Here is a 27045-nt window from a genome sequence, read left to right on the forward strand (position 1 = left end):
CCGAGGTGGGTGGATCATGAGGGCAGGAGATCGAGACCATCCTGGATAACATGGTGAAACCTCGTCTCTGCTAAAATACAAAAAATTAGCCAGATATGGTGGTGGCTGCCTTTAGTCCCAGCTACTTGGGAGGCTGAGGCAGGAGAATCACTTGAACCCGGGAGGCGGAAGTTGCAGTGAGCCAAGATTGTGCCACTGCACTCCAGCGTGACAACAGAGTGAGACTGTGCCTCAAAACAAACAAACAAACAAACAAACAAACTGGGACAGTCCTGGACAAACAAGGACAGGTTGGTCTCCCTGGCAGGAGGGCATAGGGTGCAGACAGAGCATCTTCCATGAAAACAAGAAAAGAGAAGAGGAGGGGCACAGGTGCAGGGAAGTTTGTGATTTTATGGTGGAAAGTTGACGGAGTGAGGCTCCCTCTTGTGACTTCCGGCTCCTCTTTGGGGTAGGACACGTGATCACCCATTGGGTAGTTACCTCTACAATCTGTCTCCTGCCCTTGCTGCTGGGGCTGCAGATGTATCTGCAGGTCTCAACAGATATTGGCTGAAAGAATCAGTGACTGAATGAGACTGGGGTAGATCTCACAGGTTGAGTCCTCTGTAGAGAGACCCTGGAACAGAGATCAGTGTGCAGGAAGTTTATTTTTGAGTGTTCTTGGAATTAACACCTGTGTTTTGTTTCATGCCAGGGTCTCTCTCTGTCGCCCAGGCTGGAGTGCAGTGGTGATTGCTCACTGTAGCCTTGAACTCCCAGGATCAAGTTCAACTTATCCTCCCACCTCAGTCTCCTGATTAGCTGGGAGCACAGGCACACACTATCATGCCTGGCTAGTTTTTTTTTTTTTTTTTTTTTTTAAAGAGATAGAGGCTCACTATTTCACCGAGGCTGGTCTCAAACTCCTGGGCTCAAGCAGTCCTCCCACCTTGGCCCCCCAAAGTGTTGAGATTACAGGCATTGAAGAGAAGGAAACAGGGTTAGGCAGAGGGAGAAGTTGAACTGAGAACTTTGAATCAGAGAAGATGCTTCAGAGTTACCCTGTGTAGGGGATGGAGGCAGGCAGGTAAAACTCCATGCTGGTCAGTTACGGGAAGCAGGCTTCTCTGAGAAGGGTGCAGGACATTGAGGAAGGCAGTTCACATCAGCAGGGGAAATCCTGAAAGGCGGCTGGTAGCTGACAGCCATCTGCTGGCAGCAGTCTCTGGAGCTGGGGGACTAGATCCTTCAGTCCTGAAGGAGACCTGGGCAGTGCACCGCAGCATCCGTCCAGCAGAGAAAGGTGAAAGTTCAAGAAGAGTGAGAGATGGTGAAACAACTGCTATTATGGTAGAATGGCCATTATGTGGCAGGCACAGTGTTACAGTCCTGAGTGAGACAGCCCTGCTTGGAATATGCTCTCAGTCCAGCCTTGGAGGCTTTGAAACCTTTGGAGAGAGATCTGCTGGGGGAGTCCAGGAAGGCTTCATGAAAGAACAGGCAATGGGCCTGGGCTTTAAGAATGAGCAGGTTTGGCCGGGTGCAGTGGCTCATGCCTGTAATCCCAGCATTTTGGAGGCCAAGGCGGGCAGATCACCTGAGGTTGGGAGTTTGAAACCAGCCTGACCAACATGGAGAAACCCTGCCTCTACTAAAAATACAAAATTAGCCAGGTGTGGTGGCACAAGCCTTTAACAGCTACTCGGACGGCTGAGGCAGGAGAATCACTTGAATCCGGGAGGCAGAGGTTGCGGTGAGCCGAGATTGTGCCATTGCACTCCAGCCTGGGCAACAAGAGCAGCGAAACTCCGTCTAAAAAAAAAAAATAATGAGCAGGTGTTCTGTAGGCATCAGAGTAGCCAAGGGCCCAGCACTCTGGTTAGGCAGGGAGAGGTCTGTAACCATTCTAGCTCAGGCAGTTTTCCTAGTCCAGGCCAGTGCTTAAACACTCAGGGAGCAAGGCCTGAGATGGATAAGAAACCATCTAGAGTGAGGCTCAGTGGCTCACGCCTGTAATCCCAGCACTGTGGGAGACCAAGGCGGGGGGATCTCTTGAGGCTGGAGTTCAAAACCAGCCTGGGCAACATGGTGAAACCTCATTTCCACAAAAAACACAAAAACAACAAATCTTTTCTTTTTCTGTTTTTTGAAGAGCCCTCAAGGCCTGGGAAGGAGCCCTCAAACTTTCCTTTCATCATCTAGGAAAAGGCAGGAGCCCCATCCCCTGAAGAAGCTGTTCTCTGGGTGGTTTCTTTCTTTCTTTATTATATATTTTTTAATGGAGTCTAGCTGTCACCCAGGTTGGGGTGCAGTGGCACTATCATAGTTCACTGCAGCCTCGAACTCCTGGACTTAAGTGATCCTCTCACTCAGAATCCTGAGGAGCTGAGACTACAGGCTTGCACTACCATGCCTGGCTAATTTAAACAATTTTTTTTTGTAGAGACAAGGTTGTTCTTTGCTACCCAGGCTAGTCTCAAATTCCTGGCTTCAAGTGATCCTCCTGCCTTAGGCTCATGAAGTGCTGGGATTACAGGTGTGAGGGTGTGAGCCACCGCACTTAGCTTTCTTTCTTTTTTTTTTTTGATACGGAGTTTCGCTCTTGTTACCCAGGCTGGAGTGCAATGGTGCAATCTCGGCTCACAGCAACCTCCGCCTCCTGGGTTCAGGCAATTCTCCTGCCTCAGCCTCCTGAGTAGCTGAGATTACAGGCACGCGCCACCATGCCCAGCTAATGTTTTGTATTTTTTTTTTTTTAGAAAGAGAAAAAGAATAATAAGAAAAAGAATAAAGAAGAGGAAGAAAGAGAAAGAGGAAGAGGGAGATAGAATAGGGGTATTGCTTTGTTGCCCGGGCTAGGATGCAGTCTAAATATGGGTATGCCTACAATTGTCCTTAATAATGGAGACATGAAAGAAAATGAGGGAAGAGAGTAACAAACAAGGAGCCAACCAACATTTCGTTTAAACTTCTAAGTTGATATGATGTGGTACTGACAAGAGTGTATATTTTGTGTAAAGTGGAGAGTTCTATAAATGTTATTTACGTTTACTTGTTCCAGATCTGAGTTCAAGTCCTGGATATCATTGTTAATTTTCTGTCTCATTGATCTGTCTAATATTAATGTTGAAGTCTCCCACTATTATTATGTGGGAGTCTAAGTCTCTTTATAAGTCTTGTATGTCTGGGTATTCCTGTATTGGGTGCGTATATATTTAGGACCTTTAACTCTTCTTGTTGTTGCATTGATTCTTTTATCGTTATATAATGTCCTTCTTTGCTTCTTTTGATCTTTGTTACTTTATTTTTGTTTGTTTGTTTGTTTGTTTGTTTTGAGACGGAGTTTCACTCTTGTTACCCAGGCTGGAGTGCAATGGCACGATCTCGGCTCACCGCAACCTCTGCCTCCTGGGTTCAGGCAATTCTCCTGCCTCAGCCTCCTGAGTAGCTGGGATTACAGGCACGTGCCACCATGCCCAGCTAATTTTTTGTATTTTTAGTAGAGACAGGGTTTCACCATGTTGACCAGGATGGTCTCGATCTCTTGACCTCGTGATCCGCCTGCCTCAGCCTCCCAAAGTGCTGGGATTACAGGCTTGAGCCACCGCGCCCGGCTGATCTTTGTTACTTTAAATGCTATTTTATCAGAGGCAAAAATTGTGACTTCTGCTTTTTATTTATTTATTTTTGCTCTCTGGTTAGTTGGTAAGTCTCTCTCCATCCTTTGTTTTGAGTCTTTGTGTATCCTTGAATGTGAGATGGGTCTGGATGCAGCATACAGTTTTAGTTTTTTGTCCAACTTGGCTGTCTGTCTTTGAATTGGGGAATTTAGTCAATTTAAATTTAGAATTAATAATGATATATGTGAGTTTAATACTGCCATTTGCCCATTAGTTGATATAAATTCTTCATTATATTAATGTGTTCTTTACTTTTTGGTATTTTTTAGAAAGGCTGATACTGTTTGTTCCTTTCTATGTATAGTGGTTCTTTCAGAAGCTCTTGTAAAGCAGGCCTGGTGGTGATGAATTCTCTGAGTGCTTGCTTGTTCACAAAAAACTTTATTTTTCCTTCACTTATGAAGCTTAGTTTGGCTGGATGTGAAATTCTTGGTTGAAAATTCTTTTCTTTAAGGCTGTTGAACATTGGTCCCCACTCTCTTCTGGCTTGTAGGGTTTCTGCTGAGAGATCTGCTGTAAGTCTGATAGGCTTCCCTTTGTGGGTAACCTGACCTTTCTCTCTGGCTGCCCTTAGTATTTTCTCCTTCATTTCAACCCTGGTGAATCTGACAATTATGTGCCTTGGAGTTGCTCTTCTTGAGGAATATATTTGTGGTGTTCTCTGTATTACCTGGAGTTGAATATTATCCTGCCTTACTAAGTTGGGAAAATTTTCCTGAATAATATCCTGAAGCATATTTTCCAGCTTGGATTCATTCTCTTCATCACATTCAGGTACACCTATCAAGCGCAGATTAGGTCTTTTCACATAGTCCCATATTTCTTGGAGACTTTGCTCATTCCTTTTTATCCTTTTTTCTCTAATCTTGTCTTCTAGTTTTATTTCATTAAGTTGGTCTTCGACCTCTGATATCCTTTCTTCTGCTTGATCAATTCGGCTGTTAAAACTTGTGCATACTTCACGTAGTTCTCGTATTGTGTTTTTCAGCTCCATCAATTCACTTATTTTCCTCTCTAAATTTTGTATTCTTGTTGACATTTCGTCAACCCTTTTTTCAAAGTTCTTAGTTCCTTTAGATTGTGTTAGAACAAGTTCTTTTAATTCAGAGAAGTTTCTTATTATCCACGTTTTGAAGCCTGCTTCTGTAATTGGAACACACTCGTTCTCCATCAAGCCTTGTTTCATTGCTGATGAGGAACTGGGATCCCCTGCTGAGGAAGAGGCGTTCTGATCTTGGGTATTCTCAGCCTTTTTTGACTGTTTTCTTCCCTTCGTTGTAGATTTTTTTTTTTTTTTTTTTTTTTTTTTTTTTTTGAGACGGAGTTTCGCTCTTGTTACCCAGGCTGGAGTGCAATGGCGCGATCTCGGCTCACCGCAACCTCTGCCTCCTGGGTTCAGGCAATTCTCCTGCCTCAGCCTCCTGAGTAGCTGGGATTACAGGCACACGCCACCATGCCCAGCTGATTTTTTGTATTTTTAGTAGAGACGGGGTTTCACCATGTCGACCAGGATGGTCTCGAACTCTCGACCTCGTGATCCACCCGCCTCGGCCTCCCAAAGTGCTGGGATTACAGGCTTGAGCCACCGCGCCCGGCCCTTCGTTGTAGATTTATCCATCTGTGGTCTTTATAATTACCGTCTTTGTAATTGGGTTTCTGAGTGGACGTCCAACTTATTGATTCTCAGCGCCAAAATCTGAGCAACCCACTGCACCGACTAAATCAGCGGCGTTAAGATTGATGGTGCTTTTCTGACTCTGCACCGAGAACCGACGCTCTGAGGCGCCGGCAAAACCGCCTCGCCGGTCACAAGAGTCGCGCTGGCGACCCGTGGGGCTCCTCCGCTGGGAATCTCCTGGTGCGTGAGCAACAAGAATTCATGTGAAGGTGTGGCGTCCTCTCGTTCTTTGCGTTTTCACTGGGAGCTACAATCCCGAGCTGCTAATGATCAGCCATCTTGGATCTCCATATTTTGTATTTTTAGTAGAGACGGGGTTTCACCATGTTGACCAGGATGGTCTCGATCTTTTGACCTCGTGATCCACCCGCCTCGGCCTCCCAAAGTGCTGGGATTACAGGTGTGAGCCACTGTGCCCGGCCACTTTCTTTTTTTTTTTTTTAAATCCCACATACAACCATTCCCAATCTGGGTGGTTTCTTTTTTCTTTTCTTTCTTTCTTTCTTTTTTTTTTTTTGAGACATTGTCTCACTCTGTCTCCCAGGCTGGAGTGCAGTGGTATGATCTCTGCTCACTGCAACCTCTGCCTCCTGGGTTCAAGCGATTCTTCTGCCTCAGCCTCCTGAGTAGCTGGGATTACAGGTGCCCACCACCATGCTCAGCTAATTTTTTTTTGTTTTTAGGAGAGATGGGGTTTCACCATGTTGGCCAGGCTGGTCACAAACTCTTGAGCTCAGGTGATCCACCTGCCTCAGCCTCCCGAAGTGCTGGGATTACAGGTGTGAGCCATTACACCCAGTCTCTTTTTCCTTTTCTTTTCTTTTTCTGTGTTTTAAAGATAAGATCTCACTCTGGCTGGGTGTGGTGACTCACACCTGTAATTCCAGCACTTTGGGAGGCCGAGGCAGGTGGATCACCTGAGGTCAGGAGTTCGAGATCAGACTGGCCAACATGGTAAAACCCCATCTCTCCTAAAAACAAAAAAAAATTAGCTGAGCGTGGTGGTGGGCACCTGTAATCCTAGCTACTCCGGAGGCTGAAATGGGAGAATCACTTGAACCCAGGAGGCAGAGGTTGTAGTGAGCCAAGATTACACCGTTGCACTCCAGCCTGGGTGACAAGAACAAAACTCTGTTTTTTGTTTTGTTTTGTTTTGTTTTTTTTTAAAGATCTCACTCTGTTGCCCAGGCTGGAGCGTAGTGCTGCAATCATGGCTCACTACAACCTCAACCTCCCAGGCTCAAGTGATCCTCCCACCTCAGCCTCCTGAGTAGCTGGGACTACAGGTGTGCACCACCACACCTGGCTAATTTATTATTTTTGTATTTTTTGTAGAAATGGGGTTTCACCATCTTTCCCAGGCTGGTTTTGAACTCCTGGGCTCCAGAGATCCACCCGCCTCGGCCTCCCAAAGTGCTGGGATTACAGAGTCACTGTGTCTCACTCTAGATGGGTTTCTTATTCATCTCTGGATCCTCAGCCAAGCTAGAGCCTTACCCATAGGAGATGTTCAGTAACATCTGTTGAAACGAGATGAGTTGAGATAGGAACAGATGGGTGGGCCAGGGCCTCGGGGCTCTCCCTGTACTCTCACCCTAAATTGGAGGCCGCAGAGCAGAAGAGTGAGCAGATCCACACTGGAGACAAGAGGCCTCAGAGCTCTCCATTCTCAGTACTTAGCTCCATCTCCTGGGTACCCCAATCCAAACCTCCCCTAGTGCCCTACACTCACTTTGGGATGAGATTCAGGGTAGGAGAACAACCTAGGTGTCTTCTGTGATCATCCTCTCCGTCCCAGCATTGAAGTGCAGTCCAAAGAACTTTAAATCCTGGGGCTCAGGAAACTTAGGTTGTACGAATAAAATGCAGTTGCATTGTGCTTGGTTACTTCCAAAACAGGTTCTCATCTGCTGCCCCACAGCAGTCCTTAATTATCCAGCCCCATTTTGTAGAAGGGGAAACCGAGGCTCACAGAGATTCAAGTGTCTTTTCCTGAAACACTGAGCATGATCAGGGCTTGAACTTTCCTGAAACACTGAGCCCATGATCAGGGCTCGCTCTGTTGTCCAGGCTGGAGGGCAGTAGTACAATCTTGGTTTACTGTAACCTCCGCCTCCCAGGTTCAAGTGATTCTCCTGCCTCCGCCTCCCAAGTAGCTGGGATTACAGGCATCTACCACCATGCCTGGCTAATTTTTGTCTTTTTAGTAGAGACGGGGGTTTCACCATTTGGCCAGGCTGGTCTCAAACTCCTGACCTCAAGTGATCCACCCGCCTTGGCCTCCCAAAGTTCTGGGATTACAGATGTAGGCCTCTGTGCCCGGCTGAACCCAGTTCTTCTGTCTTCACTTCCTGTGTGTCCACTGGGTCCTGCTATCTTCCTTTTCTAGCTCTGCCCTGAGCCGACCCAGTCAACTTTGGCTTCCTCTGTGGGTCTTAGTGTTTCTAGCTGCGTAATGGGGGTGGCCATTCTATGGCATTGATTCGCAATTTTGGCAGATGGCACAAATGAATGGAGAGCATGGGGTAGGTGGCCCTCTGGCCCGTTTGTCCCCCAGTCCCAACTGCCCCCTCTCAGTATCCCTTCCAACCCCTTCCAGTTCCAAACATGTGTAGACTTTTCACTTCCACTTTATTATCACCTCATTTGTAGGATTCTAAGATTTATTATCTGGAAGGGAGTGAAGAACTCACACCTCCAGTTCCACTTTTCAAATATACCATAATCACGTGTGAAAATAACCTTATTAACAGCATCTAACCTTCTACAGTTTTGTCTGGGGGGCACCCACATAAATAATTGCAGAAGGAACCAGGGCATGGGCAACAACACAGCTAGCTGGGGTGGTGTGGACTCTGGACCCCTGGAACTTTCTCCTAGCCCTTAGGGGTCCTGGAGCTGCTGTCAGGGTCAGCAGAACTCAGACGAAGCCTAGAGCAGCTTTCAGCAATTGGCCGCCTTCTCTGGGTCTCCGCCTCCTGCCTCCTCCTCTCGTGCTCAGAGCTTCTCCAGAAAACAGCTCCTGGGTCTCCCCAGCTCCCCTGTCTCCTGGATGCTTGTCCAGGATTGATTCTCTGGGCAGCTCCCCCTCTAAGCAGTAAATGAAATATTGGTTACCAAGAGTGAGGCGGGAGGCAATTAACCCTTAGACCTTACCATGGCAGATGTCTGTAGCAAGCTGAAGTGGAGAGCCGGGCACACCTGCCTGGCCTTCCTGCAAAGTCATCCAATTAGGGCAGCCCCCAGCAGTGGGTCCACTGCCCCCTCTGGTCTCATAACCCTAGAAACCAGGGCAGCACCAGCTCCTAGGGCTGGTAGCTGCCTGGGCACAGGATGACCTGCCATTTCTCGTGTGGGAGAACTCCAGGAGCACCTCCGTCCTCACACTCCTCCTGGCAGGGACATTATTCATTAATTAATCACACATCTTCCTAAAGGGGAGGCAGCCGGGGGAGGTTTGTTGCTTCTCCTCCAAAGTGGACACGCCATTCTGACTGTCCAGCTCCTTCCCACCACCCACACAGCCCTGCTTCCCGGAATGTTCCTGTGCCAGAAAAAACCCTGACTGAAGAAGGGGGAGACACATGCCCTGCTTTCGGGGGATCCCACTAGAAAAGACAGACACAGCCTCTGCTCTCAGAGAGCCCACAGTTAGATAAGAAGACAGTCTCTCCTTCAGGCAACCCCCAGTCTGGGGGTGGAGACTGTCCCTTTCTCAGAAAGTTCTAGTTTAATAGAAGAAGAGGGGGTTGGGTGCGGTGGCTCGTGCCTGTAATCCCAGCAGTTTGGGAGGCCACTGTGGGCAGATCACAAGGGCAAGAGATTGAGACCATCCTGGCCAACACGGTGAATCCCTGACTCTGCTAAAAATATAAAAATTAGCTGGGTGCGGTGGTGTGTGCCTGTAGTCCCAGCTACTTGGGAGGCTGAAGCAGGAGAATCACTTGAACCTGGGAGGCAGAGGTTGCAGTGAGCTGAGATCTTGCCACTGCACTCAAGCCTGGCAACAGAGTGAGTCTGTCTCAAAAAAACAAAAAAGAAAGAAAGAAAAGGAAAACAAAAAGCACAGGGTCTACCCCTCAGAACCGCACGTGGAAGCCAGTCTTTGCATCCAGAAATCCCCAAATCCCTGGTCTTGATGGAGATACACACCCCGGGCTCAAGATGCTGACAATTTGAAGAGAAAACACAATCTTTGTCTTTGAGGCCCTCTAGTCTGATGGAGGAGATATTTGTCTTACCTTTAGGATACTTCCCAAATTGATGGTGGAGACACAGTCCTTGCCCTCAGGTGTCCCAAGTCTGAGGAAAAAAGATAGACTTTGCCCTTGAGGAACCCCAGTTTGGTGGGAAGCATTTCCCTAGAAGGTTCCCTTGCAGCTGGGATGTGGGCTGAGTGACAAGCAGCTGGCAAGCTGACACTGCAGGACACTTCTGTTGCCCTTCAAAGGTCAAAAAAGTCCTTGGCTTCAGTCCAGTCCCAGCTGTGCCACCACCTTACTGCATGACCGTGGGCAAGTCACAAATCTTCTTCTGACTACGGTTTCCTCACCTACAAAATGGAGATGTTAGCCCCATCTCTCAAAATAACATGAGAGTTGTCAAGTCACCAGAAAGGAAAGAAAGCAGGCTGGCCAGCCAGCAAGCCGGCACGCACTACAGAAAAGATGAACATGCCTTTTCTTGTAACAGAGGTCGTGGATCAGTCCGGTGGCCTCTGGGAAGGGTGGGGAGCCCCTCAGGTGTGGTGGCTGGGTAATTCCAGGCCCGAATGGTCATTAGAGAACTCGGGGTTGTGGGCAGCACTGGGGGACCAGAGGAGTGCCTTCTAATCTAATCACTCTCCCCACTGAGACTCTCATTCCAGCCAGACCTGCTAGGGGTTTTATTGGGTTTGTAGGGACCCGCAGATTTTAATCTCCAGACCCCACAGGGAAGGAACAAGCATTAAGCTGATTTTATTAAATGGCCACAGCTGGCAGTGGGGGAAGTAGGGAAGAGAAGGGAGGATAAAGAAAGTCATTCAAGTCTGCCAGCCATGACAAGGGTCTATACATGAGGCCTGGCTGGCAGGGAGGCCACCCCTCCTTCCTGTCTCTCCAGCTGAGCTAGACTGGGGAGGGGAGGCCAGATGGGATCTTTCCTCAATGTAGAGCCTTGGGATTCTCCAAGAGGCTCACCCCATGGCTGCTGCCCAGGGCAAATGCTTATAAATCCATCAGGCCCCTGCAGGGCTGGGGTGGGAGTGGAAGGGCTGGGCTCAGGCTGCCCCGGTACCATCCTCAGATCTGTTTTCGAGATCCCAACCCTATGAAATATGGTATACCTGGTAAGAGTATGGTCTTTGGTTTAAAACTGGCATTTAGCTGTTTTTAGCTCTGTGATCTTGGCAAGCTGCTTAGCCTCTCTGAGCCTCAGTTTCCCCACCTAAAATGGATAAAATAACAGCATAATTTTAAAGGGCATGAGATAATTTCCTATAGATCTACTGCCCACCCCTGCACACATATCCACGAGATAATATTTATAAAGTTCTTACATAGTACCTGACATACAGTGGGTGCTCTCTCAATATTAGCTGTTGTTATCTAGAAATGCCCTGTGTGACATCGTCCCCAGTTACAGGAAGTGAGGATGGCAGTGGTGGGGTAAGGGGACTTGATTATGTCTTGGATTTTCTTTCTCTCTCTGCTTCCTTCCTTCCTCTCTTCTTCCTTCCTTCCTCTTTATCTCTTTTCTTTCATTCTTCTCTCTCTCTCTCTCTCTCTCTCTCTCTCTCTCTCTCTCTCTCTCTCTTTCTTCTCCTTGCTTGCTGGAGTCTTGTTCTGTCACCCAGGCTGGAGTGCAATGGTGAGATCTCGGCTCACTGTGACCTCCACCTCCTGGGTTCCAACAATTCTCCTGCCTCAGCCTCCCAAGTAGCAGGAATTACAGGCGCCTGCCACCATGCCCAGCTAATTTTTGTATTTTTAGTACAGACAGGGTTTCACCATGTTGGCTGGGCTGTTCTCAAACTCCTAATCTCAAGTGATCCTCCTGCCTCAGCCTCTCAAAGTGCTGGGATTACAGGTGTGAGCCACTGTGCCTGATCATGTCTTAGATTTTCAAGTGCAATCACAGAACTTAGAAACTGTGTAAGCAAGATATTTAATCTCCCTGCAAAAATAAAATCTATGTCCAACCTCTCAGGGCTGTTTGGAAAACTTGAGATGACATACTTGAAAGCCTTTTGCAACAGTTGAAGTTATATATAAATAATAAAAGCTATGTTTATTGAGCACATAAAAATATGTCTCTAATCCTCAGCGAAGTGAGGTAGGTCTCCTTACCTATGTTTATTGATGAGAAAACTGAGGCACAGAGGGCAAGTGCATAGACCAAGGTCAACCAGCCTTTAGTCCAAAGCATGTTCATTTCTATGGCTGTCACTAATTCAAACTTGAGAGAAGTGACTTGCCCAGGATAATACATGGCGGCCCAGGGCAGGACCCAGGTCTCCTAAAGATCACCTGCGCCTGTTGAATACTGATGCCACTTTCAGCAAGGCAAAAATGGTACTTGTCCACCGTGGAAGATGGTGAAGTAACTAGTCTGCTTCCCCTCTCAGCTGCCCAGACCCACTTGGGCTGTGGTGGGCATCGAGCCCTTTGGCAACATCCTCCTGGAGCAAAGAAACTAGAAACGTTCCCTAGAAACTTCCACCAGACCCCTTCCTAATCTGGAGGAGGGCACGGTCCTCGGCCCCTCCTGCAGCCCACCCCAGGGCACAGACTGAAACCCCCGCGGGGTGGAAATGTTTTTATTATAGCTTTGGTCAGACAGGGCACAGCCGGGCGGGGGCTCTGACGGTGCTGGGAAGCTATCCAGCCCCCAACTCCCCCCTTCCCCGGGTGCGCCACCCCGGAGGGGGCCGAGGGCAGCTCATCTCAGAGCGCAGGAAGCAACCCCGCCGCTGCGAACTCTCCCCAGGCAGGGGAGGGCTGGCAGGCGGGGTGGACAGTCAACAGTCCTATTGTACAAATATACAGTGCGGGCCGGGCGGGTGCGGTCAACCCCGGCTCCCGGAAACTGGGACCGGGACCGGGTGCTTTATGTGCTGGGCCCGGCTCTGCAGCAAGCCGGCGGGAGGGCCTAGCTGTGGCCCAGGCGGTGGTGAGCGCGGGCCAGGGGCGTCATAGCCAGGGAGGGCCGGGTGGCGATCGGGTGGGTGGCGGTGGGGGGAGAGCGGGGGCAGGTCATGGCCTGCCCCACCCGGAGGGGACCCCAGGGGGTGAGGGATGTGGGTGGAGGGAGACGTGGGGGGCTCAGTCGGAGTAGATGATGAAGCCGGAGAACGTGCTGTATTTGTTGCTGTTGCCGCCGTGCGCTTTGCCTCCGTCAAGCTTGATAAAGACCTCATCGCCGGCGTCCAGGTGCAGGATCACGCTGTTGCTGGCATAGTCGTAGTTCTGGTCCGCGTCCTGGGCAATAGCACTGGCCCGCACCTGCGGGTGGGGGACACAGGAGGGAGGGCGAGAGGGGAAGGAGGACGAGAAGGGAGGGAGGTGAGGCAGTCCCGTGGGGAGATCTGCGGACCCTGAAACCTGGCCTCCAGCCTCACCTCATCCCATCTGGCCCCCTTCCAATCATACATAACTTGTTTCAGGAGAGGAGCAGAGAAGAGCCCTGGATTTCTAGGGCAGGTCTGATCTGGGCCTGAATGGGAGTCAAGGCAGAGTCTTCCTCCTTAACTCCTGTGGGGCTTTGCATCCCGCTGGCAAGAACCTCAATACCTCCAGGAAGCCTGGAAGCCCTTCCTTGAAAAGAGGAGTTCTCTGGGCCTCCAGGGGATGGAGGGCCTTCCCTTCTCTCATCATTCCTTTCTCTCTGCTTTCATAATGATGCCATCACTTCAGTCACACCCACTGGATCTTATGTCAGTAGATGGACACAAGGGCACACCTTGGCCCCACAGGTGAGGTGGCTGGACCAATGCCAGGCTGCCAGTCAGCAACCACCCTGGAACCAGGGCCAGGTCTTTGGTCTGAGGTGCATCGTAGAGTCTCTCATGCTGCAGCAGGAAAAGCATGGCCAGAAGGAAGGCCTCCCAGCGTTTAGAAGGGACCTGGCTGCCAGCCTCTGTGGAGCTGTAGCTAGATACTGTCACTACCTACCCAAAGAGGACTTGTAGCCCCTCCTGCCTCACCCCAGGGTGGTAGAAAGGAAGTGGGTGGGAAGAAGGGAATCCAGGCCTTACTTCTTTCTGGAATTCTCAGTCTGATGTGACATCCTTCCTGGTCCCTGCCTTGATGGGAGATGGGGAGGGACAGGCAGAATGGGTCAAGGGAACACCAGTATTTGGGCTTGGAGTCTGCTGTCACTTTTGGGGGCTCTGACTGTAATCATAAGAGATTGTGTGGTGGCTCACGCCTATAATCCCAGCACTTTGGGAGGGTGGATCATTTGAGGTCAGGAGTTCGAGACCAGCCTGGCCAACTTGGTGAGACCCCTGTCTCTACTAAAAATACAAAAATTAGCCGGGCGTAGTGGCACATGCCCGTAATCCCAGCTCCTCAGGAGGCTGAGGCAGGAGAATCGCTTGAACCCAGGAGACAGAGGCTAAAGTGAGCCAAGACTGCGCCATTGCACTCCAGCCTGGGAGACAGAGGTTCAGTCTCAAAAAAAAGAGAGATTGTATGGTGGTAAACAAATGATCTACAGACATTGTTCTAACAGCTATGGAAACACAAGGCCTGAGTGTGAAGATGGGGCCTCTCTAGGGTATCCGGGGTAGAGACCTGGAAGAGAAGGGCCCTCTCCAGGACCGTGGGTTGTGGTAAGGGGAGGCTGCACTGAGTGGGGTCCTCTCAGCCAGGTTTCTCCATGGCCCCTCTCTATCCTGTCCCTTCTCTGAAGGCAGCTTACCATCCCATCCCCCAGGGCTGAAGTCTGGGTAGGACCAAGCCAAATTAGGGGAGGGGCCCATCCTCTCTCCTGGGCTGGAGGCAGCACTGCAGGTCAGCTGTGTCAGAGCTGCTGACTCAGCCACGATGCTGCGATGAAGAGGACTGGACATATTTGCATGTGGGCCTCTGTTTAAAACCCATCGCCAGCCCCTTCTCTTCCCTCAACCTCTTCTTCCCCGGCTTGAGAAGAAACTCTGTGTGTGCTTAGCTGGGAACACTGGTCTAGTTAAAGGTTGGGGGGGATAAGTGAGTGGGGAGGTGCTGTCTGCAAGGGAGGTCAGTTTCTCTGTCTAGAAAATGGATGAGAAGATGTTGCCTCACCACCGCCACCTCTGTAAAAGTCTTTTGATGATGTAGAAAAAAAAATTTTTGCTCTTGATGGGGCTTTGAGCTATTAGGGAAGAGCTGAAAGCAAGCAGCCAACTTCTGTATTGTTCCCTGAGCCCTAATCCTGGTAGTATTTATTATTACACATGCATTTCATTATCTTTGCTAATAAATTACTACTAATAACAATTATTTTTATTGCCCAGATTAATTAGCCTTAACTCATTAAAACAGTGTGCTCCTTAATAGCCAAATCTATTGGAACAGAGTCATCTGTCATCAGGAATCTCCTGGTGATGTGACTGCATCAGAACTGTTATGCTTATGTTTATTATTTATTCATCACCATGATTGTTGCCGTAATTATCCTAATTATCCATGGAGGCAGAGAGAATTTATGCCCTTCCATCCTCAGATGGTAGGGGATCCAGGAATGGAACCCAGGGGTCCCAATTCTCTGCCTGACTGGAGATAGTTGAGGCCTGTAGCTCCTCCTGGGGTCCAAGGGGAAGCGTGGAGAATTGAGGTTGCCAAGGAAGCAGGAAAGCAGGTCTGGGCCTTGTCATGAGGGAGCGCTGTAGAATGAGTTCCTTAATGGCTGCCAGGAGAGGAAACTGAGGCAATGGTCTGACCAAGGGAACTGGGAGAGGGGGTATCCAGGAAACATGTCCCTGCCCTCAGATCAATGCTGGGGTCTTAGGTGTGCAGATGTGGCTCCTGCAGGGGAGCCAGCCTAGCTCATGGGGGACACTTGGGTTCACACATTTACTGTGCTCCCACTGTGCCAGGCTCTCTGCTCTGTGTTGTGAAAGGTATTAGGGGGCCAGAAAGGATACCCAGGGGGCCATCTGCCACCACCAGGGGTTTTTCTTTTTTGAGGTAGGGTCTCGCTTTGTTGCCCAGGATAGAGTACAGTGGCGTGATCTTGGCTCACTGCAACCTCCGCTTCCCAGAGGTTTACCTAGCCTCCTGAATAGCTGAAATTACAGGCGCCCACTATTACAGCTTTTTTTTTTTTTATTTTTTTTTTATTTTTTTTTATTTTTAGTAGAGACAGGGCTTCACCATATTGGACAGGCTGCTCTTGAACTCCTGACCTTCAGTGATCTGCCTGCCTTGGCCTCCCAAAGTGCTGGGATTATAGGCGTGAGGCACCATGCCTCCTTAGGTCTTTATACTGCCACCTTCAATTTATATATGCCAACTCTTCTTGCTGCAGTCAGACTCTGTTGTCAAACCCCTTGCGCACTGAGGATACTCACACCCTCCTCCCTTGAATAAGCAGCAACCTGACCACAAGCCCTGGCACCTCCTCACAAAGCCCCTTGCCCCGTTTATTAATTTTGTGTCCTCTCTGACCCACCTGAACTGTGGATCTTGCAGGCAGCTGCAGGCAACTCACCACACCCGGGGCTCCACCGCCAACCCAGAGCCCTTCCCCAGGCTCCTTGTATCCTAACAGCCGGGGCTTGGTGCCATCAGGGGTGTTGACGCAAGGCTACCCCTAAGGACAGGGGTAGTGGACCTCAGATAAAGACCAAGGGAGCCTCAGTGCCAGGCTTGAAGATGGTGATCTCCATCCTAAACTTGCCTGGAGTAGAGGCAGAGCCCAGATTCAGCTCTGCCTCCCCAAAGAAATTCTGGAAGCCTCTCTGCAGGCAGGAAGCCAGGAAAGAAAAGCGCAGAGCTCAGGGTGGCCCCCAGTTCTGAAGTCATGGGAGGTACAAGCTTCTCTCTTTTGTTTCCATCCATTGGCTGGTCCTGCCATTTTTTTCTCTGCTTATTTAAATGTCCTTATCCACCTCTGAGCCACCTTTTCCCTACACTTGACCTTTTATTTTCTCCCTAGGGGTATCTCCTCACCTTAGGGACCAAGGTTCACCATCTTCTCCCCCATATCAGGTTGGTCAGCGGCAGGGTAGGCCCTACTGATGCACTCCCTCCCAGCCAACACATTTGGGGACCAAAGTCATCAGTTGGGCTCCCAGCCCACCTTAAACACAGTATTCCTTGGGCTGTGTGGTTGTATGTTGCAACTGTTCCCCCTGCATAGGCCATGAGGTCTTGGAGGGCAAGTGGATTGAACTACAAAGCCTCAAACCTGGCTCCTAGTAGAGTCTCAAAACTAACAAGTGGGATGGCTAGTGAGACCAAACGAGTCTCTTGGGCAATTTGGAAGAAGTCATAAAGGATATGGGAGAGGCGGGTATAGGCCCATTTCTCCTGGTTTTCTTTTCTTTTCTTTCTTTTCTTTTCTTCTCTCTCTCCCTTCCTTCCTTCCTTCCTTTCTTTCTTTGTTTCTTTGTTTCTTTCTTTCTTTCTTTCTTTCTATCGAGACAGAGTCTCACTCTGTTGCCCAGGTTGGAGTGCAGTGGTGAGATCTCAGCTCATTGCAACCTCCGCCTCCTGGGTTCAAGTGATTCTCTTGCCTCAGCCTCCTGAATAGCTGGGATTACAGAATGCTGCGCCATCATACCCGGCTAATTTTTGTATTTTTAGTAGAGTCGGGGTTTCACCATGTTGGCCAGGCTGATCTCGAACCCCTGACCTCAGTTGATCTGCCCATTTCGGCCTCCCAAAGTGCTGGGATTACAAACGTGAGCCACTGCACCTGGCCTCTCCTGGTTTTCTTTAGAGGGGGCTGGTCTGAGTAACTATAAAAGTGCTGAGCCTTTGAAACCTGTAGTAAAAGCCACCTCCCTTTTTCCCACTAGCCTGTGGTCCCATCTCCAGTGAGCACCTCTTCAGCAGATTCTGTCAACATCCTGCCCCAGCTGGAGGGAAAAGGAGCTTTTGAGATGGTTTTACCTCCCAGCGACTGAAGCAAGTTCCCCACTCGAAGCTCACAGCATCTCTGGGGACCTGCTGGGACCTCCTGAGGTGGTGCAGGGTCTAGGGCCAACCTGTAGCCCAGTGACTGCCTCCCTATCCAGGCAAGCCCCCAACCCCCTGAAACCTCAGCTCTGTGTCAGCCCAAACTTCTTTGGGGAAGGAAGACATTCCATTGATGAAGGTGACATTGCTGCATCCCTTATTGGTGATTAATAGGGGGAATCATGGGGCTGTCTGCAGAATAAGCCTTTGCTGGATACTGGGGCCTCCCATTTGATCAGGAACCAAGGACAAAGAGGAGAGAGGGGATGCCTGATAGACACAAGTGGAAGAGAGAGACATACAAGGAATAGGGAAGTGGGGTTAGACCCAGGGAGGAGAGGCCAGAAACCCAGAGAGAGATGGAAAAGGCAGACGCAGAAAAGAGATGGACAAGAAACAGAAAAATAGAAGAGGCAGGGGAGAGGCAGAAACCAGAGGAAAGGTGTTGGGGGGTCGGGGGGCAGCAGCCAGGCAGAGGAAAGAGAAGAGGGGCTGCCTTATAAGCACCTGGCAGGCTTTCTGCTCACTTTCCTTGCCTGCCCCTGCCCCCAAGACTTGCAGACCCACCGGCTGGCAGAGCCTCAGGGCAGTGCTGTCTTGGGAAGGGTTCCAACAAGGTCTTGCATCTCTATCGTGGGAGATCCCTTCTCAACTTCCACTAGCTCAGCTTTCGTTCTGACCAGGGGTCCCCTTCTTCCAAGAGAATGCTCAGCCTGACCACACCTCCAGGCACCAGGCCACTACTGGGAGGGGAGGTGGTATCAAGAGAGCTGCCTAAAGTTGTCATCCCGGGGCAGGGCTGGGTGGAGGTTAGTCCTGGGGTTGGCCATTCTAAGGAGAGCTACGTGCACACATGGTCCCGGTACCAGGGTCCCCGTACTAGAGTCCCCAGCACACTCTTTGCTTTCCAGCTCCAGTGTCTGGGATGGGGACAGGGAATGGAGAGGATCCCACGGACTTCAGAGTCAGGAGGGGCTGAAACTGGAAGACCAAGAGGAGGGCGAGTTTCCATCTCTTTCCCCGGCCTCAGAGGGAAAAACTCCCCCACGCCCCCAAGGCTGCCTTTTTGTTCTGGGTAGCTCTGCCACAGAGAGAAAGAGCTGCCCAACTCCCGGATTTTACCAAGGATGTCAGATACCCCCAGTGGTCCCTTCTCGAGGGCAGGGGACAGGGAATACACTGCAGCCAAGGCTCTAAGCACCCGGCTCCCTTTGCCTTTGTGCCCTAAACATTTCCTGCAGCCAGCCTCCTTCTCGTGCACGCAAGGCCACGAGCCTAGGCTCCCGCGGGCGCGGATGCTGCTTCTCCCTATTCCATGCGCGCCAGAGCCCATCCTTGCCCTCCCCTTATCGCCGGTTGGTGTCGGCCTGAATCTACTTCAGGGGCAAGCCCCCAAGGGCAAGTCGGTGCACCTGGGAGCCCTGCGCTCTGACTAGTTGGCTTTATTTCCTGAATTTCCAGCAACGTTCCAGAAGGTGCCCAGCAGCGTCTGTCTTGGAGCGGGGACCCAGGAACTGAGGATTGGAGGTGTCCGCTGGCTCCAATCATTCCCACACGTAACGCCTATGCCGGACGCTGTGGGGTGGGGTCTCCACCTGCATCCACCTGGCGCCCCCCGCAAACTCCGATCAGGTACCCATTTGCCCCGGGCTCCCTGAGTGCCCTGCCCCCAGGCCAGCCCCATGCCCCGCCTGGCCTACCTGGCCGTTCTTGCAGAGGTCCGCCCACATACTGGTGCCGTCGCCGCCGCGCATGAGGACATGGTAGGTGAAAAAGTAGGTGCCGGGAATGTTGCACGTAAACTTGCCGCTGGCCGCATCGTAGTTGTTGCCTAGGTTGGTGACCACGTCGTCAAACTTGAGCACCTCGTAACCCTCGTGGGGGTTCTTGAGGCCGGCGTAGAAGGCCACGCGCGGCACCGTGGTGTAGGTGGCTGTGCTGATGGCGCCGCTGCCCCCCGCTCCCGGCAGCCCCGGAGGGCCCGGCTTGCCTGGCTCACCCTTCTCCCCCGGCGGCCCCACAGGGCCAGGAGGACCTGGGTCGCCGGGAGGCCCCGGAGGGCCAGGCTTGCCGGTGCGGCCCGGCTTCCCCTGGGGGCCCTGCACCAGCGTGGAAGGCGGGGGCGCGCCGCTCTGCTCGCTCAGGGCGTCGCCGCCGTCGGGCCGCGCGCCGGCGCCGGGGCCCCGCGCGGGGTAGGGGTCGCACACCATGCGGCAGGTGCCCAGCATCTCATAGTGGCCGTCCGGGCCGCCCGAGCTCACCAGCACCGGGATGAGCACCACCAGCACCAGCAGCATCACCACGCCCGCGGCGACAGCTAGCAGCGTCTTCCGGCCGGCGCGGAGCCTGGGGAGCGCCGGGCCGCCCGGCCGCGCCGTCGGGGCAATGGTGCCGGCGGGCGCGGGGCGCGGGCTAGGCGCCCGCGCTCAAGGGCGGTCCGGCGGGGCTGCGGGCATGGGGCCGGACCCGGGGCGCCGCGCTGCGCTGGCTGCGCTGCGGAGCCCAGCCGCCGGCTCCGGCCTCGCGCCTCCCTCCTGCTGCGCTGCCGGACTGAGCGCCGCGGCCGCCGCCTCCCGCCTCCCGCCTGGCTCCTCCCGCCTCCTCGCGCGCGGGCCACCGCCCCCTCGGCCGGGCCCCGCCCCGGCCGCTCCGCGAGGCTCCGGGCGCACGAGGGGTGGGGCTGCGGGCGGGGCCGGCACCTAATTGGGCCGCGAGCTCCTCGAGGTGGGCGGGGCACAAGGGGGCGGGGCCGCGGGGACACCGGCGGGAGCTGGGAGAGGAAAGGGGAGACTGAGGACGCGGAGACGGAGACTTCCAAATGGGGTGGGGGCTGAAGTCCGAGAGACCCGAGAGGTGTTCCGAGAGAAGGGAGAGTGGGGACCAAAGAGCGAACGGGAGAGAGGGCCACGGGGAGAGCTAGAGAGCGCCGAGGGGGATCGGGAGAGGAGAGGCCTCGGGGGTCGGTCACTAGGAAAACTGAGAGGGACGGGGGTCGCCACGGGCCAAGACTCGCAGGGGGCGGAAGCGAAAGGGTAGCTCCCGGGTCTGCAGGGCACAAAGAGAGCGATTGAGGAGAGGACGGAGCGGGGAGCGGGAAGGTAGGATGAGAAAGGGGTTATGACGGGAAGAGGATACGGAGGGGACCATACGGAGGCACTCAGGCCTCGCAGACCACCCGTCTGGGTGATCGGGGATCGGATGAATGCCTGTCCAGGGGCCCAGCGGAGCCCGACTCCTGAGGGCAGCCGCCTCCTCCTTTCTGGCTCTGACTGCTCTGGGTCCCGCCTTCCCCGGGAAGTGGTAGGAGCTTCAACCCCCTCCTTGCCTCTGCCCCTTCCTCACCGAACTGTCGCCAGGCTGCTTTTTCCTAGGCCCTTTCCTTCCATCTCCCTCTGCTCAATTCCTTTATCTCTCTGTCTCTAGACCAAGGAGAAAAGGGGGATCCTAAAAAGGTGGGCATCCCATGTTATTTCTCCGTGCTGACAGATGCAAATACGTCCCTGGAAGGTGACCCCCTTTTCCAGCCTCCAGGAGGAGGGGTGGATCTCATTCAGCCCCTCAGCTCCTCCTCCCTCACCCCTCGGCCTCCTCTGCCGTCCCCCTAACTCTTCTCCCTGTCAGGCTGTGGGAGGCTTTCCTTTTCCTCAAGTGCAGCAAAGTGTTTAGGTTGCATAAACCGAAACGGGTCTGCTTCCATCAAAATATTGTCACATTATCTGAGGCCCAGCTCAGGACGCACCACTGCTCCGCCTTCACCCTCCTTTATCTGGCCCACCAGGGAGGATTCTGCCATTCGGAGGCGCCTGGCCCGCCACGAAAGAATGGCACCCCATCTTCTCCTCTCCTGAGAGGCCCCTCTCAGCTCACACTCTCCCTGGTGATCCGTCACCATGGGCAAAATAATTCCCTGGCCTTCCCTACCCAAGGTTGAGGTCGCTAACCCCATCCAGGCTGGGAGGAGAGTGGGACACGGGGACATCCAGTGGGGGGCTGTGAGAGAGGATCCTCCAAGCACTGTTGGCTGAGGCCAGGTTAGAGTGACCCCACCAACCACCAAGGAGGGAGCTAAAAAAATTCAGTAAGTAGCATTTATTCAGGGTTTACTCTCCGAGGCCCCCTTGATCTTCACGTCAATCCAAAGATGTAAAGTCCAACATTATTTTAATTTTACAGATGGAGAACTGAGGCTCTGGGACGTTAAGAGATTTCCTCAAAGTCACACACTATTAAGTGGGAGAGCCGGGATTCAAACTCGTGGCCGGGCTCTAGGCTCTTCGAACCTCAGCGAGATGTCTCTAGGTACCATTTACTGCCCAAAGCGCAGTGGTAGGGGGCTCAGGGAGGCCAGACCTCCCTAGGCTCGGGAAGAGTAGTCTTCAGCGCTCGGCTGTCAGGCAGTCCGGCCTCCCGGTTCCCCACGGCGGTCTTCTCGGTGTGCCCCACAGAGAGCGACAGGGCTGGTGACCCGAGGGCCGCGCGCGCGCGCGGTCGTCAGCCTAGGATTTGCACGGACTCTCTTCTCCCTAGTAGGCTCGCACGCGCACCGCCCCCTCCGCTACGCCGCTGAGGCTGGCCCGCCACCCGCAGCCCTCGCAGAGCCCTCCCGGGACACCGCGGCTGGCCGCCCGGGGCCGAGGAAGGGGCGGGAGCGCCCACTGATCCCCGCGCCGGCCGGGGCCATCCTAGAGGCGCGCTCGCAGCCGCACGGCGCCCCGCCTCCTGCTCTGAAAGAGCGCCTGTTCCCCTGGCGCTGTGTGGCGTCTCCGTCAGCCCAGCCGGATTCTCCCCGCTTCGCTGGAGTGGAAAATAACGGCTTCAAACTTTGCAGAGAGGAGCTGGTGCCAGCACTTTAATTAACAGCCATCTTGGCCTGTGAGCCGGGGCCACCGGCTCGGCGCCTCCCCTGGGCTCGCCAAGCCCCGCCCCGGCTCCGCCCAGGCCCCCCGAAAGAGGCACCCCCCACCCCCCACCCGCCCCTCCACCCCCATCCCCTGCTCTCAGCGCCCCTCTTTCCGGGAGATGAGGGCTTGGCTGATGGGGAGCGAGTGCTGCCATGAGGGACATCTCCCAGCCTAACCCTGAAGACAGTCGCACCCCCCATCCGATCCGCCATGCTGCCCCCGACATTCTTTAAAGCCGGACTGTTGAAGATTCTGAAATTAAAGACCTGGCTGCGGGTCAGGCGCAGTGACTCATGCCTGTAATCCCAGCCCTTTGGGAGGCTGAGGCCCGAGGATCTCTTGAGCTCAGGGGTTCGGAAGGAACCTGGGCAACTTAGGGAGACCCTGGCTTTACACAAAATTAGGCGGGCGTGGTGGCGCGTACCTGTAGTCCCAGCTACTCAAGAGGCCGAGGCGGGAGGATCGCTTGAGCCCGGGGAGTCAAGGCTGCAATAAGCCGGGATCGCGCCACTGAACTCCAGCCAGAGCAAGACTCTGTCTCATGCCTGTAATCCCAGCACTTTGGGAGGCCGAAGCGGGTGCATTGCTTGAGGTCCAGAGTTCGAGACCAGCCTGGCCAACATGGTGAAACCCAGTCTCTATTTAAAAAAAACTAAAAAGGCTTGTGTGACAATCCCACCCGGTGATTTTGGGTAAATCGCCTACCCAGCAGCGCCTGGTGTCCTCTGGAATAAAAGGGTGGTTGTGAGGATTAAATGAGATATTATGCTGTAAAGCCCTGGGCTCAGTATCTGATCCTTATTATGCACCTCGTAAATGGTAGCTAATATGACCATTTCACCTCAAGTCCAAGAAGGCCCTCTCATCGTCCCAGGCCTCCATGGTCCTGCCACCTTCCTACCGATTGCTGTGCTTGGCACTAGCAAAGGGGGACAATGGACCTATGCTCCCAGGTTCAGGATGGAACTGGATGAGTGAGGGAAGAACCCTGAAGTTCCGGCTCCCAGGCCTCTTCTTCAACTACCTACTAAGAACAGGGACTCAGGTTTTCCTAATTTTTTTTTTTTCTTTTTGAGATGGAGTTTCACTCTTGTCACCCAGGCTGGAGTGCAATGGTGCAATCTCGGATCACTGTGACCTCTACCTCCCAGGTTTGAGCGATTCTCCTGCCTCAGCCTCCCAACTAGCTATTACAGGCACATGCTATCACGTCCTGCTAATTTTTGTATTTTGGATACAGACAGGGTTTCACCATGTTGGCCAGGCTGGTCTCAAACTCCTGACCTCAGGTGATCCTCCCACCTCGGCCTCCTAAAGTGCTGGGATTACAGGTGTGAGTCACCCTGGGACTCACCATGGGACTCAGGTTTTCAGAAGTGGAAAGGAAGGGAGGGTTTCCAGGTAAAGAGGGCAGGCAGCACTCTCTGTAGCTGGGATGCTGCCAGCTGGGGACTGAAGGTCAGGCTTTGCTTCCCCTTCTGTGAGTGTGAGGGTCACTCTCACTGCCCCCATTTGGAATGACCCTTCTGTAGAACTCCTGCAGTGAGAGGGGTTGCTCTAACAGCAGCAGTCATTCCAGCCATTGAGGTAGATTGCGGAGGGTGCTGGGAAAGGCGTAGGTAAGTCTCTTTACCCAGGTGTGGCTGACGCTCGCTGACTTTAGGAACTGGGTGACTGTGCTGTGGCATTCTGGGGTTCTTTGAATGAATGTGAGTGGGTGTGAATGTGTAAGAGGCTGTTGGTGTTGCTGTGTGTCTGGGTTTGCGAATGAAGAACAGGGGTGCCATGCCCTGACTTATCAGCTGCCGAATCTGCATTGACTTGTTTTTACATTTACTGAAAACGCCTAGCTAGGCCCTGCCTGGGTGAAAACACCTAGCAAGGCGGTGATGGTGTGTCCCAAGATGAGAAGGACTGGCAGGCTGAGCGGTGCCCCTGAGGAATTCACTGTTTGGTGGAGGGCACGTGCAGAAAGAAATGAGGCATTGTCACAATAATTACTGTAGCTAACAGCTTTTGGGCACTTACTAAGTGCAAGATCCCGTTCCTAAGCACTTTGGTGGATTATCTAATTTACGCTTAACCTACTATCATGGATTTAAACTATTACACGGCTTATGTCATGTAATAGTATTAACCTCCTGAGGTAGGTACTATCATCTTCCCCATTTTATGGCTGAGGAATCCAAGGCTTGGGTAGAGGTTTGTAGGAAGTGTTATGAAGTTCAAATGAAGCATCGATGAAGAATGCCCTGTCCAGGTCGGACACAGTGGCTCACTCCTATAATCCTAGCACTTTGGGAGGCCAAAAGGTAGGAGGATGGCTTGAGTCCAGGAGTTTGAGACCAGCCTGGGCAACATAGCGAGACCCCCATCTCTACAAAAAATAAAAAATTAGTCGGGCCTGTAGTCCCAGCAACTTGGGGGGCTGAGGTGGGAGGATCATTTGAGTTCGGGAGTTCGAGGCTGCAGTGAGCCATGTTTGGTGCCACCACACTTCAGCCTAGGCAATACAGCGAGACCCTGTCTCAAAAATAAAAAATAAAAATAATGCCCTGCTGGGCGCAGTGCCTCACGCCTGTAATCCCAGCACTTTGGGAGGCCGAGGCAGGTAGACCACTTGAGGCCAGGAGTTTAAGACCAGCCTGGCCAACATGGTGAAACCCTGACTGACCAAAAATACAAAAATTAGCCAACCGGGGTGGCATACACCTGTAGTCCCGGCTACTCCGGAGGCTGAGGCAGGAGAATCACTTGAACCAAGGAGGTGGAGGTTGCAATGAGCTGAGATCACGCAACTGTACTCCAGCCTGGGTGATAGAGCAAAGCATCATCTCAGTAATAATAATAATAATGCCCTGCCCAGAGGAGTTCAAGAAAACTTTACAGAGGAGGTATCATTTTTTCCATTTATCCATCCATTCGTCCATCCTCCATCCGTTCTCTAAACCATATTAGCTGACTGCCCACCACATCTCTTGTTATCAGAGGACACAAAGATGAGCAAGAAAGGGCGCGGTGGCTCAAGCCTGTAATCCCAGTACTTTGGGAGGCCGAGGTGGGTGGATCACGAGGTCAAGAGATCGAGACCATCCTGGTCAACATGGTGAAACCCGGTCTCTACTAAAAATACTAAAAATTAGCTGGGCGTGGTGGCGCGTGCCTGTAATTCCAGCTACTCAGGAGGCTGAGGCAGGAGAATTGCCTGAATCCAGGAGGCGGAGGTTGCGGTGAGCCGAGATCGCGCCATTGCACTCCAGCCTGGGCAACAAGAGCGAAACTCCGTCTCAAAAAAAAAAAAAAAAAAAAAAAAAGGCTTCCTTCTGTTCAGCTGGTAAAGGTTGGGGGGAAAAGAGAAAAGGCTTCTGACCTCATGTAGCTTACAGTGTATTGCCAAAACCTGGACAATTAAGCAATTGCTATCTAGCCTGACAAGCTCATTTACTGAGAATGTGTGGAGTACTTTGGGAACACTTGGCAGTGTCACCTAAATTCATCTGGGGGCAGGAAATAATCGGAAACTTTCCAGAGGAGGTGACGTTTAAGGTGAGCCCTGAAAGGAATCATCAAGGTGAAGAATATGGCTACTGGAGGTGGAGGAGGGAGAGAAAGAAAAGAATTCTGGGTAGAGGGAACAGCATGTCCTAAGGACCAAGCTTGCAGAGCCTCGTGGGCTGTGACAATGAGTTTATAATTTGTCCTAAGGGCAATTAGAAATTCCTGGAGGGGCCAGACATGGTGGTTCACACCTGTAATCACCAGCACTTTGGGAGGCCAAGGAGGGCAGATCACCTGAGGTCAGGAGTTTGAGACTAGCCTGGCCAACATGGTGAAACCCTGTCTCTACTAAAAATACAAAAATTAGCTGGGCATGGTGATGCGTGCCTGTGATCCCAGCTACTTGGGAGGCTGAGGCAAGAGAATCGCTTGAACCCAGGAGGTGGAGGTTGCATTGAACCGAGATCGCACCACTGCACTCCAGCCTGGGCGATAGAGCTAGACTCTGTGTCTAAAAAAAAAAAAAAAGGAAAGAAATGAAATGAAAAAGAAATTACTGGAGGGTGTTAAGCGATGAGTAATATAATCAGGTTTTTCAGATTAGAATGATCACTCTGGCTACTGCGAGGAGGAAGGATTAAAATAGAGTAAGAGTGCTGGTAGGGAGACTTAGTACCAGGCAGCTGCAGTGTTTCAGGTGAGAGCTGATGGTGGCCTGACTTGGGAAGGTAGGAGGTAGAATTGGCTGACTTACTGACAAATCGGATGGGGATGGGGTTGGGGATGGGATAGGGGGCAGAAGACTTCCAGGCTTCTGGAAGGATCTTGAAATGTTTATTGAATGAAGGATGGATGGGTGCTGTTGCTGTTGCCTGGGTACTGATATGTGCCAGGTGCTTTGCATACTCTTTTTCGCTTATTCCTCACCAGAAGTCTAAGGAATAAGTGTAATCTCCACATGGGAGATAAGGATGCTGAGGCTAAGAGAGTTTCAGTGACTTGCCCAAGATCAAACAGCTGGTAAGAGGGAGAGCAGGATTAGAACTGAGGTCAGTTTGACCGCAGGTGGGGGCGCTTCACACCTCCACTCTACCTAGCCCAGCAGTCACACACCTGGTGGGGAAGACAAGGAAAGGGACTTTAGGGTCAAGGCCCAGGAG

At 52.3% G+C, this 27045-nt stretch overlaps 1 protein-coding gene across 1 annotated transcript; it reads right to left on the reverse strand.

The window, feature by feature from the left end:
- Window positions 1-12123: 12123 nt before the first annotated feature.
- C1QL1 (complement C1q like 1) lies at window positions 12124-20057 on the reverse strand. The gene is made up of 2 exons (XM_003943662.4): window positions 19187-20057; window positions 12124-12824 (listed from the first exon to the last, which is right to left on the reverse strand). The coding sequence occupies exons 1-2, from the start codon at window positions 19781-19783 to the stop codon at window positions 12645-12647; spliced, it is 777 nt and encodes a 258-aa protein (XP_003943711.2). The 5' UTR covers window positions 19784-20057; the 3' UTR covers window positions 12124-12644.
- Between the last annotated feature and the right edge of the window lie 6988 nt (window positions 20058-27045).

The sequence above is a fragment of the Saimiri boliviensis genome, chromosome 17, assembly GCF_048565385.1.
Source record: "Saimiri boliviensis isolate mSaiBol1 chromosome 17, mSaiBol1.pri, whole genome shotgun sequence".
Lineage (NCBI taxonomy): Eukaryota > Metazoa > Chordata > Mammalia > Primates > Cebidae > Saimiri > Saimiri boliviensis.